The 15644-nt window shown below is 41.7% G+C and overlaps 3 protein-coding genes across 10 annotated transcripts in view; all 3 read left to right on the top strand.

Moving 5' to 3' along the window:
- The window catches only part of LOC112454715 (talin-1), a 41495-nt gene extending 37837 nt beyond the window's left edge, over positions 1-3658 (top strand). For all 5 annotated transcript variants that reach the window (XM_025016255.1, XM_025016257.1, XM_025016254.1 and 2 more), the window contains 2 exons: positions 2-640; positions 1102-3658. In XM_025016255.1, the coding sequence (XP_024872023.1) occupies positions 2-640; positions 1102-2667 (2205 nt within the window). In that variant the 3' untranslated portion in view covers positions 2668-3658. The remainder of the gene's footprint in view (position 1; positions 641-1101) is intronic.
- A 2318-nt stretch (positions 3659-5976) lies between these two features.
- On the top strand, positions 5977-8092 carry LOC112454710 (60S ribosomal protein L7). Its single transcript, XM_025016244.1, has 6 exons — positions 5977-6056; positions 6471-6591; positions 6716-6891; positions 6980-7227; positions 7563-7660; positions 7943-8092. Exons 1-6 carry the CDS (start codon positions 6046-6048, stop codon positions 8051-8053), a joined length of 765 nt encoding a protein of 254 aa, XP_024872012.1. The 5' UTR covers positions 5977-6045; the 3' UTR covers positions 8054-8092.
- A 447-nt stretch (positions 8093-8539) lies between these two features.
- LOC112454706 lies at positions 8540-15556 on the top strand. 4 transcript variants are annotated; one of them, XM_025016238.1, is made up of 22 exons: positions 8540-8749; positions 9180-9426; positions 9502-9603; positions 9706-11081; positions 11169-11282; positions 11368-11523; positions 11614-11771; positions 11868-11925; positions 12040-12222; positions 12305-12518; positions 12593-12674; positions 12836-13044; positions 13148-13346; positions 13415-13660; positions 13744-13863; positions 13942-14084; positions 14165-14351; positions 14426-14513; positions 14600-14725; positions 14810-14965; positions 15031-15135; positions 15289-15556. In XM_025016238.1, exons 2-22 carry the CDS (start codon positions 9309-9311, stop codon positions 15466-15468), a joined length of 4320 nt encoding a protein of 1439 aa, XP_024872006.1. In that variant the 5' UTR covers positions 8540-8749; positions 9180-9308; the 3' UTR covers positions 15469-15556. The 4 variants fall into 4 exon arrangements, with proteins under 4 accessions (XP_024872006.1, XP_024872005.1, XP_024872004.1 ...); XM_025016237.1 differs by lacking the exon at positions 8540-8749 and adding an exon at positions 8768-8944; XM_025016236.1 differs by lacking the exon at positions 8540-8749 and adding an exon at positions 8768-9007.
- Positions 15557-15644: the final 88 nt, after the last annotated feature.

Genomic DNA, 15644 nt, shown 5'->3' with positions numbered 1-15644 from the left:
GGTGATGGTGACCAACGTGACGTCGCTGCTGAAGACGGTGAAGGCCGTGGAGGACGAGCACACACGCGGCACCAGAGCGTTGGAGTCCACGATCGAGGCCATAGCCCAGGAGATCCGCGCGCTCAGCAGCTCGGAGACGCTGAGGAGCAACGTGACGCCGGAAGATCTCGTGCGCTGCACGAAGAGCATCACCATATCGACGGCGAAGGCGGTCGCGGCCGGGAACAGCTGCAAGCAGGACGACATAATCGCCGCCGCCAACATGGGCAGGAAGGCCATCAGCGACATGCTGTCCATCTGCAAGGGCGCGGCCCACAATTGCGCCGAGACCACCGAGCTGTGCGAGCGTACCCTTCAGGCGGGGCACGATGTCGCCATTAATTATCGAGAGCTGCTTCAGGCGATCCTGCAGATAGCGTCGAGGTCGGGCGACGCCAAGCACACCTTGCCGGTGATCTCGCGCAAGATCGCGCAGAGCGTGACGGAGCTGGTGGCGGTGGCGGAGCTGTTGAAGGGCAACGACTGGGTCGACCCTGACGATCCCACGGTGATCGCGGAGAACGAGTTACTCGGGGCGGCCGCCAGTATCGACGCGGCTGCCAAGAAGCTAGCTAGTCTGAGACCGAGGAGAAGCATCCAGGTGAGTTGTATCCACGTGGTAACCCCGTGGTAATTTTGCGAAGCAACAGGTGCGGTACGGCACACACGTGGATGGTACGAGTCGTTCCAGTCCCCGCGAGATATGTTTGATTTTCTTGGTCGTTGTGAATGATCGACCGAGAATCGAACATATTATTACGGCGATTGGAAAAGTCAACGTTCGCAATGGAGTATTAATTAAGGAAATAGGAGACACGTATAATAATATATTGATATGAAAGATTCATCGTGTTTTCTATTAACTTCTGTTTCACGAATAGAATTATCTATCAGAATTTCTTTCTTAAAGATACTTCAAGACCTCTTTTCTCTTGTATAGAGAAAAAAAAGTCAATGGCGGATTATCTTAATTTGTAAAAATTATTTTCTAAGGCCGCGTAATTTCAATTTTAATTGTTAGTATATATTATATTTTGTAATACATATTCTCTCGCTCGACAGGAGGCTAACGAGGACATGAATTTCGACGAAATGATTCTAGAAGCCGCGAAATCCATCGCCGCCGCCACTTCGGCGTTGATAAAGGCCGCCAGTGCCGCGCAACGAGAACTCATCGCGACCGGCAAAGTGGCACGCACGCCGCTGACCAGTTCCGATGACGGCCAATGGTCCGAGGGTCTGATCTCGGCCGCTCGAATGGTGGCGGCCGCCACCCACAGCCTCGTGGAATCCGCGAACGCTCTCGTTCAAGGAGTAAGCTCCGAAGAAAAGTTGATTTCCAGCGCTAAGCAGGTTGCCAGCAGCACGGCGCAACTGTTGGTCGCTTGCAAGGTCAAAGCCGACCCTGACAGCGAGAGCACGAAACGTCTGCAGGCGGCCGGTAACGCCGTGAAACGTGCTACCGATAATCTCGTACGTGCTGCGCAACAGGCTATCCAGCAGGAGGAGGACAGATCGTTGGTCCTGAACCGCCGCATGGTGGGCGGTATCGCGCAGGAAATCGACGCACGCTCGGAGGTCTTGCGAATTGAGCGCGAGCTGGAGGAGGCCCGAGGCAGGCTGACCGCCATTCGTCTGGCCAAATATAAAAATCGGCCGGATCTGGCCGACGGAGACGGCGACGTGGCGGGTGGCGATCAGAGCGGCTACCAGAGTTACACCACCCGGTACGAGACGAGGGCGTACGAGCCGCAGACCACGACCTCGCCTATTCAGACGATGAATCACACCCTGGATCAGTTGCAGTCCACCACGCAGCACATCAGTCATCAGTTTGCCGATCAGCAGACCTTGGTAAGCCCGGAAAAGGTACATTCGACGCAGAGCACGCTCGAGAGAAAGATGAAGGACAGTCAGTACCGGTCTACCGTGGATCAATACGGATCTCTGGACAGAAAGTACACTATCGATGGTTTTCAAGACAGGAGTCCGTACATCGTCACCGAGAGAAAGATCATAACGGACAACTCACCCGGCCAGTACAGCTCAATCGAGCGAAGGATCAATCAGGAGAGTTACGGAGTCACGGAGAGAAAACACGCGGACGGATTCGCCTCGTATCCGCCGCCCCAGCACATCTCGTATTCCATCTCGAAGTCCCCGACTCCCAAGATCGTCCAGGAGCAAGTTACCGAAGACCGAAAGTCTCCGCAGGATCAGCCCAAGTATCTGACTGATCGGTTCTCGGGCGTCAGTCCGATGAGCACGTTCCGTTCCGAGAAGCAGGTGGACACTCAGCGATTCAGCAGCGGTATCCCGCAGCATCAAACGTTCAAGAATGTTGAGAGCAAGGTCATCCCCGGTGGCAGAATCGAGACCGTCACGACGAAGGTCTACTCGTCCACGCCCGGCAAGAGTACCAGCAGCTCCAACTACGAGACCACCGAGGAGACCAAGCAGTACACGTCCGGCAACGAATTGTCGACGTTCAAGGGCAACGACAGCGTCGAGGAACGCACAATGAAGCAGTCGATGCACAAAGTCACGGAAAAGAAGACCGTCACTATGACGACGTCGAGTCGGCAGGAGTCCAACACGAAGACCTTTCGTTACGAGGACAAGCAGTGAGAAGCGAGAATAACGAAGTCCGCTGTATACAATCGAAGCGATAATTTCGTCCGGAAACAAAGAAAAAAAAGTGACCTAAATCTAAATTCGAGCCTAAAATTGCGATATAAAGTACAGATAAAATTATTTTAGTACAATAAACAATTTTCTCAATCGATATCAACGACGTATCGAGCTTTTGAAATTGAAATGAGATTGATGCGAGGATAATTCTTGAACGGATAGCAACGAAGTGATTTCCGTTACGCGTTAAGAGCCTGCGACGCTTTGAAACAAGGAGGAACGATAACGCGGCAGGATTATTTATTAGCGAAACGATAGGAAGTGCCCTTAGGTAGATGTAACACTCGTGCTTTCGATCAGCAGCCTTACGAACGTATTTAATCGTGGATGTTTTCGCAGCCGCGAGCCATGGATCGTTTTTCTCGATAGCCATACAATTTTACGAAACGCGAGTTGACGTAACAATTACGTCGAATGTAAGAGAACGCTGACCGTTTTACTTTCGCATTCGCACAGTAGGTTCTTCGTTTCTTTTTTTTTTCCTTTGCTTATACAGCTCGACCACGATAGAGATAATTATGCGCTTGGTTTAATGTAGAGTTAATTTTACGTTTACTCATTTACGGTTAAGAAACCACCGGATTAACAAGAGAAGCAACATATCATTTAATTTTATTAATTTTCCCGATGTCGCGCGGTGCCGAGGACAGGCCCGGCGACGCGCCACCGCTCTATTAACACTTTCCGTTTTCTTAATTAACCCTCACCCTCCCTCTGGCGTTTCTATTTATTCTGAGAATCCTCCACCCTGTCGCAAATTGTCTCTTTACCCCTTACGTTTGTTTCTACGCAACGATTCTACTTCTAACAGCGCATGTAGATTCTGAGAATGTTCGAAGGCTAAAAGTATAAAAATATAGGACATTATAGGGATGTTTTCTCTCTATATTAGGTATATTTTTAATTACATTTTACTGAACGATATGTGCTGTTACACTGAGAAAAAAAAATCGTTGATTCAAAGAAATATTATTTGATTTAACTAAATGCAGCGGTCACGGGCTGTCAAGCAAACATTTGTTAATTCAAAAAATATTATATTGAAATAAATTCAGAATTTCTTAATATTACTCACGTATATTTGATTTAAATATATTAATATTTGCATTAAACAAATCACTACAACTAAACGAGTTTAGTCAAATTAACGACATTTTTTTCTCAGTGTAGGGACGTACCGTTAATCTGCAGGCGGTAGCTCGTTTTCGAATTGAATTTACTAATTGTAAGCTGACCTTTTCGAGGCCCAGCTAGGCTTCCAACGAGTGATCGTTCAGTGCAATTGTTATTCGCCTTCGCGACTAGATAGGCCTACGCAAGTATCCCTTATTATATACGAAATTCGGGGTAATCCCCGCGTCGCGTCGACGACGGAATCGCGATCGTCTAGCGAGAGAAGTGCCTACCGAGCTGCCAGCGAGCTGCCGCTTCCCTCACATTTAATGCGCTCGTAGTACGACTTTAAGGAATTTCTAATATTACCAAAAATCGAATGCTTTACTAATGTGTTTAATGGAATGCATGTGTGGACGAGTGTGTCGGCCAACCGAACGGCTAAAACGTCGAGCTCTTCCAAAGCGATGCGCGCTGTGCTGTGTTTTACCGTCGTGTACCTTTAAAAGGGATCGCCCATCGCGAGCTTGGAGATGTCTTTCTTTAAGATCTTAATAATAACGAGACGAGTCAGGATGGTCGATCTCTTTTATTTTTGATTGATTTCGCTAGCCGATTTTGGTTCCGTGTGTCGCGATTACGCTGTGAATTATAAAACGACGGAGAAGCATGCAGTGTTATTTTGCGAATAATTTTCTTGGATTTATACGCGAAAATTTGACTGGATTTGAACAGATTGATCTTGATCGTAAACAGCGCGCATCGCAAACGGTTTGTGTGGATCTTTATATCTCTAAACGAATGTGCCATGATATATAACAAATGCATCGCAAAATGACGAATTATACATAATAAATAGAGAGAGATGTATACATAGATATATGTATTACATATATATACAAGAAACGCAGCGATCTTTGTGAATGTAATAACGTTTCGCATATTGTTTTAACGATTTATATTATATAGAAGGTATTTTTTTAATAGTTGTTCTGTAATTGTCTCTTGTACGCATACATAGAAATATTTTTTAGATCTATTTTTCACGGAATGTTACGACGTTATATCAGCACATTATATACAATGTTCTTTTTACTTATTATTATTATTATTAATCTTGATTACACGACGGAAGATATTATTACGGTTAACTATTATGGTTTGTATTATTAATCTCTTTTGCCATGATTAAAATCCAGATATTTATACAGACGTAACTAATAAAGAGTTTCTAACACTCGCTGCCTTTTATTTTCCCAACCAGATTTAATGATATTATCCTTGTAGGTACTTTGATGAAATTAAATCTCACTTAAATTCTAAAAATTATTCAAGTTTAAGTTATTCAAAATTGAAAATTCTCTGCGTGATTATTAATTTGTTGCAGACATTATAATTAAAATAAAATTTATATCGCGCTTTGACTTTTAATATTTTTCGTTTAACTGTAATTTGCAATTAATTTAAAAATTGAAAAAGCGGAGTAGCATCGTCAAATCGAGCTCTCCCAATGCAGCGCAAATTATAATTTTTATAATTTTTAATAGATATATATTTGAACTGAATTAAATTACATATTTTAAAGTGTTAAATATTTCATGTAGAAATTTTCAACATATAAAATAAAAAACATTGTCAAATTGTGCCCATAAAGTGAAGCGTAAATTGCATGCGCAATTTTTAATTAGAAAAAGACAAAATGCATTTAATTTCAAATTATTTGAAATATATTTTATTAAATATTTCGACCGTGGAAATTTAAAAATTTTTTGTACAATGGCCGCGTTCAGGAAACACAACTGTTGAATGAGCGCTCATTATGATTGGTTCTTACACTTAGATCCGGAGTAGAACCAAAGGTAAGAACCAATCACATTAAAGAATCACTGACCGCTCACTCAACAGTTGTGTTTCTTGAATGCGGCCAATGGCAATCTCACTAAGTTATCTAGTGATTTTTTTTCTGTTCCGTAAATCTCAAGCGCAATAATCTGGGGAATCTCGTAATTCTCGCTTCGACCAATGAGCTCCTCGCTTTCAGTCCAACACTCCGGCGATTGGCCGTCGCGTTGCACGTTGCTGCGACCACGTGACGTTTTACCGCGCCCACGTGCGGGACTTGCGGGAGCTGTTTCTCTGGCCGCAAGGTGCCGCGAGGCAAGGAGAGGTTAAGTGTTAAGTGGTCCTTTATCGCGTGTAAGAATGGCTGACGCGTAAGTAAACTTGGATGGCTCGCGAAATCCGGCCGCATCAGCCGACAGCATGATTTCGCGAATGCAAAAATGTCGTACTAATAATCCTCTATGATGCGTGCGTATTAACGAATCCATATTTTTACTTTGAACGAGCGAGCAAACGGGATTGTCAGCTCGAAGTTTGCGAGTGCGTCGTCGTCCCTCACGGGACGGCAATATCGTTTACTAATATACGCGTACACCAGAATGAACTTGTTTCCCATCGATTATAAATTCACTTTACTGTTTGTATATCGCGTGAAATCTAAAAAATTGATTAAATATCGCGATTGACATAACCTAACTTTGGCGAGAGTTTACGTGGTTTATCAAACATGTGTACACTCGAGAGTCTGGCAAAGCTATTCTATACACGCTTGTTTTCTCACGCAGGAAGAAAGAAGTTGCTGTTCCTCCTCCGACCAAGAAACTCCCGGCGGTGCCGGAGTCGGTGTTGAAGAGAAGAAAACGCCGAGAGGCAGTTAAAGCTGCGCGCGTACAAATATCCATTAAGGTAATCATGTTACAACGATCTGAAAGCTTATTTCCCTTTTTCTACTACAGAACCTTTTATATTTCTTCGAATAGAAAAAGGATTGTGCGACCAACTCTGATTTTTATTTTGTATTATTTTGCAGCAACGCGCAGATCGCTACAAGAAGAGGAAGCAGATCTTCAAAAGAGCTGAAGAATATGTGAAGGAATACAGGAGGAAGGAGAGGGATGAAATCCGGTTGATGAGACAAGCTAAGAACCGTGGAAATTATTACATTCCCGGCGAAGCGCGTCTTGCATTTGTTATCCGTATTCGAGGGTGAGTATGAGCATGTCGTCGCTAACGTAAGTCATGCCTATCTTTCTTACAAAGAGTCTCGATTGTAATGTAATCGCAATTATTCCAGTGTGAACCAAGTGGCTCCCAAGGTACGAAAGGTGTTACAGCTGTTCCGCCTGAAACAGATCAACAATGGTGTTTTCGTGAAATTAAACAAAGCTACGATCAACATGTTGCGCATCGTCGAACCGTACATCACGTGGGGATACCCGAATCTGAAGTCGGTGCGGGAATTGATCTACAAACGTGGCTTTGCCAAGATAAACAAGCAGCGCGTACCGATCACCAGCAACTCCATCATCGAGAAGAAGCTTGGTTAGTGCAAAACTGTTCCCTAATATTTCTGCAAATTTATCAGATCGATTGCCCGTAAAATTAACGAGACCGCGAATAGCGCACGTCATATTCTCGGAAAATAGTTCGCTGACGAATCCATGGGAGTCTCGGAAACATACGTATTCTCCTTTCCAGTTTGTCGGAAATTAAAGCAATTTTTTTCATCGCCTGACTATATAATCGCCATAGTTAGGTGCTTTTCGAATTGATACAAAAACTGTAGTAATTTATACATGTGTATGAGTTGATATCGACTTTGCGTCACGGTCGGAGAACAATTTATCGAAAGAAGAAAATTTTATTTTCACACTTAGGTCGATCTAATATCATCTGTACCGAAGACCTGATCCACGAGATATTCACCGTCGGTCCGAAGTTCAAGTTCGCCAGCAACTTCCTATGGCCCTTCAAGGTATGCGCCCTTCAAGATATTAAGAAAAAAAACCATGATATTTTGTACCGCGACATAGGCATGGTTGTAGATTAATCCAGAGTCTATTAACCTCCTACTATGTCGAAGAGCAATACGAGTTTTTCTTGCTGATGAATGATTTTGATATCATAAATTTAAGACGAGCTCAAACATTCTTTTCGATACTTTAAGAACGAGCATTTCGTATCTCGATCACTTTTGTTCCTTCGGAAACAACGCTGCGTATCTGTATCAAAAATCATTTCTCGATGCGTTTTCCAGCTTAATACGCCAAACGGTGGGTGGCGTAAGAAGACCAACCATTACGTGGAAGGCGGCGACTTCGGCAACCGAGAGGATAAAGTCAACGAGCTCCTCAGAAGGATGATTTAAGTTTATAGAAATCTTCGTAAATAAAATCCTCTAACTAAACTCGTGTTTCCCGTTGTCAATTATTCACATACACCTGATTAATACGTTACATATGTGCACTAGAAAAAGAACAATACTGTGTAAAACCAAGATATCTAAAAAAAAGTACACTTATTAGTATTTGTAAAATTTCTATTATATTAAAAATTAAAAGAATTAAGAAATCTTCAAATTCAATATTTCTGAAAGGTATCGTTAAAACGTCGGTTTTTTAATCAATATTTAATCATAAGTTCCTCGATTTGATTCGGAACAAGTAGAGCCCACTCAGCCCCCGGCGGGCACGTTATGTGCACGCCGCGAGTTGCGAATGAAGCGACGGTCGATCGATATCGCGCCATTCCCGGCCCGGCAAGGCACACGCGCGTCGAAGAACGTAACAGTAAGGTTTCGACCAATCGCGTAGCTCGATTCTTACTTCTACGGTTACAGACGGCCGAATCGAGCGACGCGCGTGGTCGAAACCTTACTGTTACGTTCTACGGAGAAGTGTGTGCCCTTGCTTAAAGGATGCACGCGGGCACTCGAGCACGCAACGGCAGATACGAAAAAAAGGGGGAAAAAAAACTGCATTTTTATCGCGCGATACGCCGCATTCGTACGCGATAAGTGCGTAGACTTCGATTAAGAAAAATTAAAGTGGATGACTCAGGCCACGTACGTTCCGTAACGCGCATATGCGCGCATTTTCTATAGTAATTATAACTTATAACACACAGACGACACGTATAACCTATCCGCGCTGTCCGCTTACGTTGCAAAAATGACGAGGAATCGCGAAATCGCTTCGTTATAACGACAGAACTGCAGGAATTGTGAACACTCCGCTCGGAGTATCGGCGAACGAACAGGGTAACGTGTTCGTCTTCTAACACACGGAAGGCGCGAGTTCGCTTTTAGAGCAGTAAACAAGAGGTTGGACTACTCGGACCCTAATGTCACGCGTTCCACGTTCGAATCCCTTTGGGCCTCCTTTTTTTCCCCTCACTTTTTTTCCCCGTTTTATTTATCGTCACCAGAAAATATCACGAAATAAAGCGATATTCCCAAGAACATGTGCTATAAAAAAACAATAATTGTGTTACAGGTGAAATTAAACTCTCCGTTCCGATGTCCCTGGGTTGAAGCATAGAGATTCAATTTTTCCAGTTTGTATCCTCTTTGTATCCTGCGAACAAGAGAGACAGAGACGGCGAAAAGGGACAGCTCGTCTGACATGTCATTTAGAAGAAGTAAATGCCCGGATAGACCTAGAACAACATCCAAAGTTGACACGATGTTACCTCCTCCCGACTTTGAGCAGCTACAGGATTGTATTAATGACACAGCTCGCGGTAGGTATTCTTACTACTTTCTGTAACTCCACTTCAAGACGGCATTTAATGATACCTTTAACTTTTCAATTCAAGCGTCTACTTCAAACGAAGGTATCCTGTTATCAGAAATGGATAGGAGGCAAGACGAGGCGACGGACATTCATCGGTATCCCAATGTTAAAAATAATAAATGTGGTAAGACATCCATTATTCTAGATACGCACGACGAGAACTGTTTACACAAAGATACACGGTTACTTCATACTCAGAGTAACTTGAAGGATTTCATCAATATAGGAAGCAATGATCGAAGATCGGGCTGTACAGGCCGACAGATAAATATAGGGAGAGAAAATTTAGATAGCAGAAACGATGTACCTGAATCTGGTAATTCAATTGCCTTGCGCAGTGTAGCAAGCAGTGAAACCAATTTAATATCTGATTGTCTTAATGAAATGAGAAAGACATTTCTAGAGTGTACCCCAAAGACATTTTCTGGAAGGAAACTGTTGTCCTCCGTTAAATGTAATAAACCGGGAACGTCGTCTGTGGAAGTGAGAGACACAGACGTCTCGGCAATATCCAGAGACAGTGGTACAAGCATTGTACATAATAATTTATATGGAAAGGACAATGTTCATTTAGTTAATAACAAGAATGTACCTGATAAAAATGAAAGGAATTTCCAGGAGGGCAAAATTAATGATCGCATATCGAGTAATTCTTTCCCATTAACTCACGATGTTAATTTGAAAGAAAAGGGAGAAACTGAGGAAGTCGGGAATCGGATAACTGCACTACCAGCTAAACCAACAAGATCACTGCCTTCGGATTTGAGAGCTTCTGTCGAAGATAATGACGAGAAAAAGTCGATATTAGTTAAAAATAAGAACAAATTGCCAAGTTCGACGCAATCATTCACGGAAAGTATGCAATTGACGATTGCAGATAACGGTCCAAAATCGATGGGAAAATGTATAGGACTTGTAATTGAGCAACAAGTCGCACCTGACGAGGACACAAGTATGCGGAAGACGGTATCTGAAGTAATAAATGAAAATAATGAGAATGAAGCGATACATCAAGATGTGACAAGTGAGATAAATGTGGAGAATGACGAACAAAACCCGTTACCTGTAATGCCAAATGTCAAGAGGAAAAGGGGTAGACCTAGGAAAGTAATAAATGAAAATAATGAGAATGAAGCGACACATCAAGATGTGATGCCAAATGTCAAGAAGAAAAGGGGTAGACCTAGGAAAGTAATAAATGATTCCACGGATCCGAGCACGCTGAACAAATCGAGAGACTGCGATACGTCGCAAGAAATTCCCGATATAAGCGTTGCCGAATCTGTGACACGCAACAAAAGACGGGCTAGTAAAATTAAGATTACCGGGAAAAGCGACTTAAGCGACTTAAGCGACTTAAGCGATGAAAGTGATATCGCAGAAGATACAACTTTCGTCAGGAAACGAGGTCGACGACCTGGTTCTGGAGGCCGCGGTCGGGGTCGCGGTCGAGGACGCGGCAGAGGAACATCGCGAAATTCCTTAGATACCAATTACATTCCTAGATCAACACCGAAAGAGCCTGAATCAACGAAAGAGAGTAACAAGATAGATGACACAGACGCAGCTACGGATTCGAACATTGAAAACATTGAAAAAGCTGTAAGTTGCAATATATATTTTAGAGATCTCCGCTACAACATATTAAAGTTATAACGTGAATAATTTAATCAAGACTTTTACTTATAGGAACCATTGGTGACTTGTGCCAAGTGCAATAAGGAAATGCCGAAGAAACAATGGTCTTGGCATAGTTTACATCAACATAATAACATGACTTGGCGAACGGATGAGGAGCCATTGGTAATAAAATATTCGATTGCGCATTGCAGATTTTTATATTATTAATAAATATTTATACGAAAAACAAATTTGTTTATGTATACAGGATTTTGAAAATGACGAAAAATTACTAAAGAGAGTATTGACTTCTACTCTAAAGCAAAAAAAGAGCAAATTTCTGGCTTGTGAACGATGTAACGCTACGAAACGGAGTGTCAACGGTTTTATATCACATCTGCAATTTTGCGGTAAATCCGAAAAAGTAAGCGCAAAAAAGTCTACTTGTTGCGTAACACATATTATGACATGTGGCATTTTACTAAAAGGTTTGTCACCTATCTTATTGCGTTAGGAAAGGGAAGCGTTAATGGTGACATGTCCCATCTGTGAAGCAATTATGATGCCTTCCTCCGTGGAAGTACATGAACGTTTCCACAGGCAACAAGAACATAGTAAAATTAAAGAAGCAAATTTACTAATGGAAAAAACTAAACGGAAAGCGGCAGAAAAGTAGGCACAAAATTTCAATTAAAAGTTACTTAAATTACGGTTACTAATAAAGCTATATGTATACATGTATTACACGCATATATTTTGTAATTACAGAGCGGTACCAAAGATATTGGAACTCACCGAATCCTTGAAAGAGAAAAATCTGAGCATGGTAATGAATATAAATTCCAATGAATATAAATTCCAGTTTATATTAAAATTTTATTTATATTTGTCATTTATCATATATATAATATGTATGTTAATATACTGTTAATATATTTAGGACGATGTAATAATACAAACGTCCGAAAAGAAAAAAATACCAAGCACTTGGAAAGTTATGTGGGGAAAGGAATTAGATTCAAACGGTATCGCGTCTTGTAAACAAATAAGATGCACTTTCACGTGCTCCTCTTACGAAACTATCTGCGAACATTACAGTCAATGTGATTTTGCACCACAAGAGGTACGTATCGTATTTCATAATTTTTATTACACTTGAAAGAGTGATGAAATATATGAAAGAACAATATTTCTTTCTTTTCTAGAATTTCATGTGCAGTATTTGCAAATTTGCCGCGGATTCTAGAGATGAGATTGTAAATCATATAGAAGAGGCTCATTCTAGCTACAAGGACGTAGATGAATGTTCCGATTACGAGACGGAGGAAAGTGAGGACTCATATGAGAGTCTGTCCGATTCGTCCGAATATAGTGTAAAACTAAAGTTACGTCGTTCAAAAATAAACTCCGATAGTACAAGTAAGTCGCGAATAGACAAGCCATATTTTACTCTTAATTGGCAAGTTTAACTGGATATATCTCTGAAATTTTAGAGACCTGCAGTAAAAGCAAAAGCACGGCTATCTTAGTCCCGCAACCAACTTATAAACAAGCTTTATGTTGGACTCTGGATTTGTAAGTATGATTAGTTTGCGTGTGTGTTCCAAATATTTTCAAAGTTTAACTTTGATTTTTAACCACAATTCAACTACTGGACGGTTTATCTTCTATTCACATTAACAAAACTAACTTTTTATTTAAAAATCTTTGATTTATCTACAATTTTGTTGTGACAGCGAGCTGAACAATTATGAACTGGCATTGTTCGAAGATGATGCGCCGAATTGTTTCACGTTATTGGGAGATAGCGATTCCGCAACGTATTTGCCAGAGCAAACGGCTTCGATGGCTTTCAAACGTGTAAGCGTCAATTCATCGGGAAATACAGAGAGTTCTGATGACAATTGGAAACGCATAAATAGGTTCGAGGGTGATACTTGTAAAGGTAATTTACATGATTTTACTATAAATTTACTATAAATTATGATACATTGAAATATTTAGCAAAGAACCTCTCGGAAAAAAATGCAATTGTAATATTGTTTTAGATGTGTCAACATTTTTCGTCGGCGGTCCTGTATGGGCGTTAGCATGGCTGCCCATTCCATCACCGATGTATTCCAAGAACCCGACGCAATACATCGCAATTAGCACGCATCCCACGATGGAAAGCCAATATACCGTGGGAAAGAAATATTCGGGACCAAACGTCATACAGATATGGGATGTTGGACCTCTAAATCACGAGTAAGTAACTCAAGGCATTACGACCATTTATAAAGTTATTGAAATTACGTTGTATTACGTCTTTTCAGAGTCAACAGCGAAAAAAGATCACCTGTCTTAGCCTATGCGATTGCGCATAACAATGGTACAGTTTGGTGCTTAGAGTGGTGCCCATCAGGATGTTATCAGGATGTCGATCTTGAAAATTGTAAAATGGATGAAAATAAGCTCAGACGAATGGGATTACTCGCGGCTGCATGCTCCGACGGATGTATAAATATTTATTCGCTACCGTTTCCGGACGAACTTAAATTCGAGAAATCGGAATATAATTCGTGAGTTATATTGCTTTTGATTGCACATTATTATCTCTCTTTCCGTTATTCATTAAAATTCTTATGCGATTTTTGCGTTTAAGGTGGCCGATTTACAAGACCGATCCGGTAATAACGCTGGTTGTAAATATTCTTACGTATGACGCTGGCAAACAAGACTGGCAGTGCACCAAGCTGTCGTGGACGAAGGGGCACGGACACGAGTAATATATTCGCGATCTAAATAATTTTTCCTACGATTTACGTATCTATTGTGAGAATAATTGTAAATATCTTTTCAGCATCATCGCGGCGGGTTTCACGAACGGTTACATCGGATTGTGGCACCTCACGACTACCTCTCCTTTCTTGCTCACCGAACGAAAGAATACAAAATTCATAGACGCATTCAAACATTTCTTTGCTCATCATAACGCAATTACCAGTAAGTGCATCTTGTCTCGTTCAAGGGAATGGGAAAAAAAATGTATGTGTATAAACGCATTGTCTTGTTCTTTCGCATAGTGGTGGCACTAGTTCCACACGACAAAAACCGATTCCTTGCTTCCGCCAGTGTAGACAAATCGTATAAATTTTGGGATCTGGAAGAGACAGGCACGCCACAAAGTTGTGTAAAGAGGGGCATAGTAGTGAACGGCGTGTGGATGACCAACTGGCCCTGTGCAGTTCTTAGCTTCGACGATGCGATTGGGTAGATATTATTTTATCGCGCGCGAGGATTAAAATAACCGACAAAAGTCACTTCTGACGCGATTATTTCTTTAGGTACCATTATATGCATACCTTGGTGGTGCCAGTGAGAGAATTCGGACACAAGTATTGTCCAATTTTAGCGACCAACTCGCCAACTTATGTAAGAACATCACACATTACCTCTGCTCGTCTCTTTCAGATGACGATCGAGCGTACACTTTCCTGATATAATGTTTGATTTTTCAGGGCCTCGCTGTTTCTGATCATGCTAATGCTATTGCACACGGCACTTTAGCTGGAGAAGTAATGACTGTCTTTCTTCATCAATTGTTGAGTGCAAATGGAGACAAATTGTTACCTAAGAAAAGACAGGTAGGAAGTTGTACCTTCTTACATCGTTATATTCGTAATGTAATTAAGTATTTTGTTGTAATACATTTTTATAATTTGTCGCAGTTGAACTCTTTCATCCAGACGGTGGATCTCTTAGAGGAGCAACAACATAGCGATGAAAGTAATGATGAAAAAAGTTCCAAGGAATATTACTACATGCCAGAAACCTATGACAAATGCAAAGATCGTTTTGGTGTTATTTTCCACGATAATTTAACGGTAAGTTGCCAAACGTTTCTCTCGTAATATCTTACATCTTAACGTTAATCAATTTTCTATTTCAGAATTTGAGAAAGAATGTCGCCCGAGGTAAGCTGAAGAATAGTCTGAACAACGACAAGCTGAGGTCTCTCCCTATCGAGCAATTTCCATTTACTTCTGTAAACCGGGTACGCTGGCGAAGATTCTTCTATTTTTCCTCGAAATAATTAAAAAAGCACGTTTCAAGAATCACGGATTTTCTTTGCTCTCGATATAGAAACGTAACTAAATACGAAGCGCTGATAGAAGATAAAATTAATATATATATATATTTTTTTTAGATGACTTGGAATCCAAATGCATGGAGTTATCTGTGGCTCGCGACGGGCTACCAAAGCGGTTTGGTGCGACTGTTGAACATCAGTTCCATGAATTCCAGTTCCATTACAACCCACGAACTCAATACTCGGCTACCGGAGCACGTGAAATCCATGCTCTCTAAAGGAGAACAACTCGATTAAACGCCAGAATCGGGAATCACCCTTTTGTGTATATAAAAAAAAAGATGTATGTGCAAGATGAATGTCGAATAAATTTTTCATCACGTAACGAGACGAATTCTCTCCCGGCTGTGCGGGCGGTACAGATTCTCGACGAGGCGCGTCGTGGAATCTCTCGCTATTGCCGGCCCTGGAGG

The sequence above is a fragment of the Temnothorax curvispinosus genome, unplaced genomic scaffold (assembly GCF_003070985.1).
Source record: "Temnothorax curvispinosus isolate PA1 unplaced genomic scaffold, ASM307098v1 QBEX01005275.1, whole genome shotgun sequence".
Classification (NCBI taxonomy): Eukaryota; Metazoa; Arthropoda; class Insecta; order Hymenoptera; family Formicidae; genus Temnothorax; species Temnothorax curvispinosus.
Note: the sequence above shows the minus strand (reverse complement) of the source record. Positions and strands in the feature narration are given on the sequence as shown.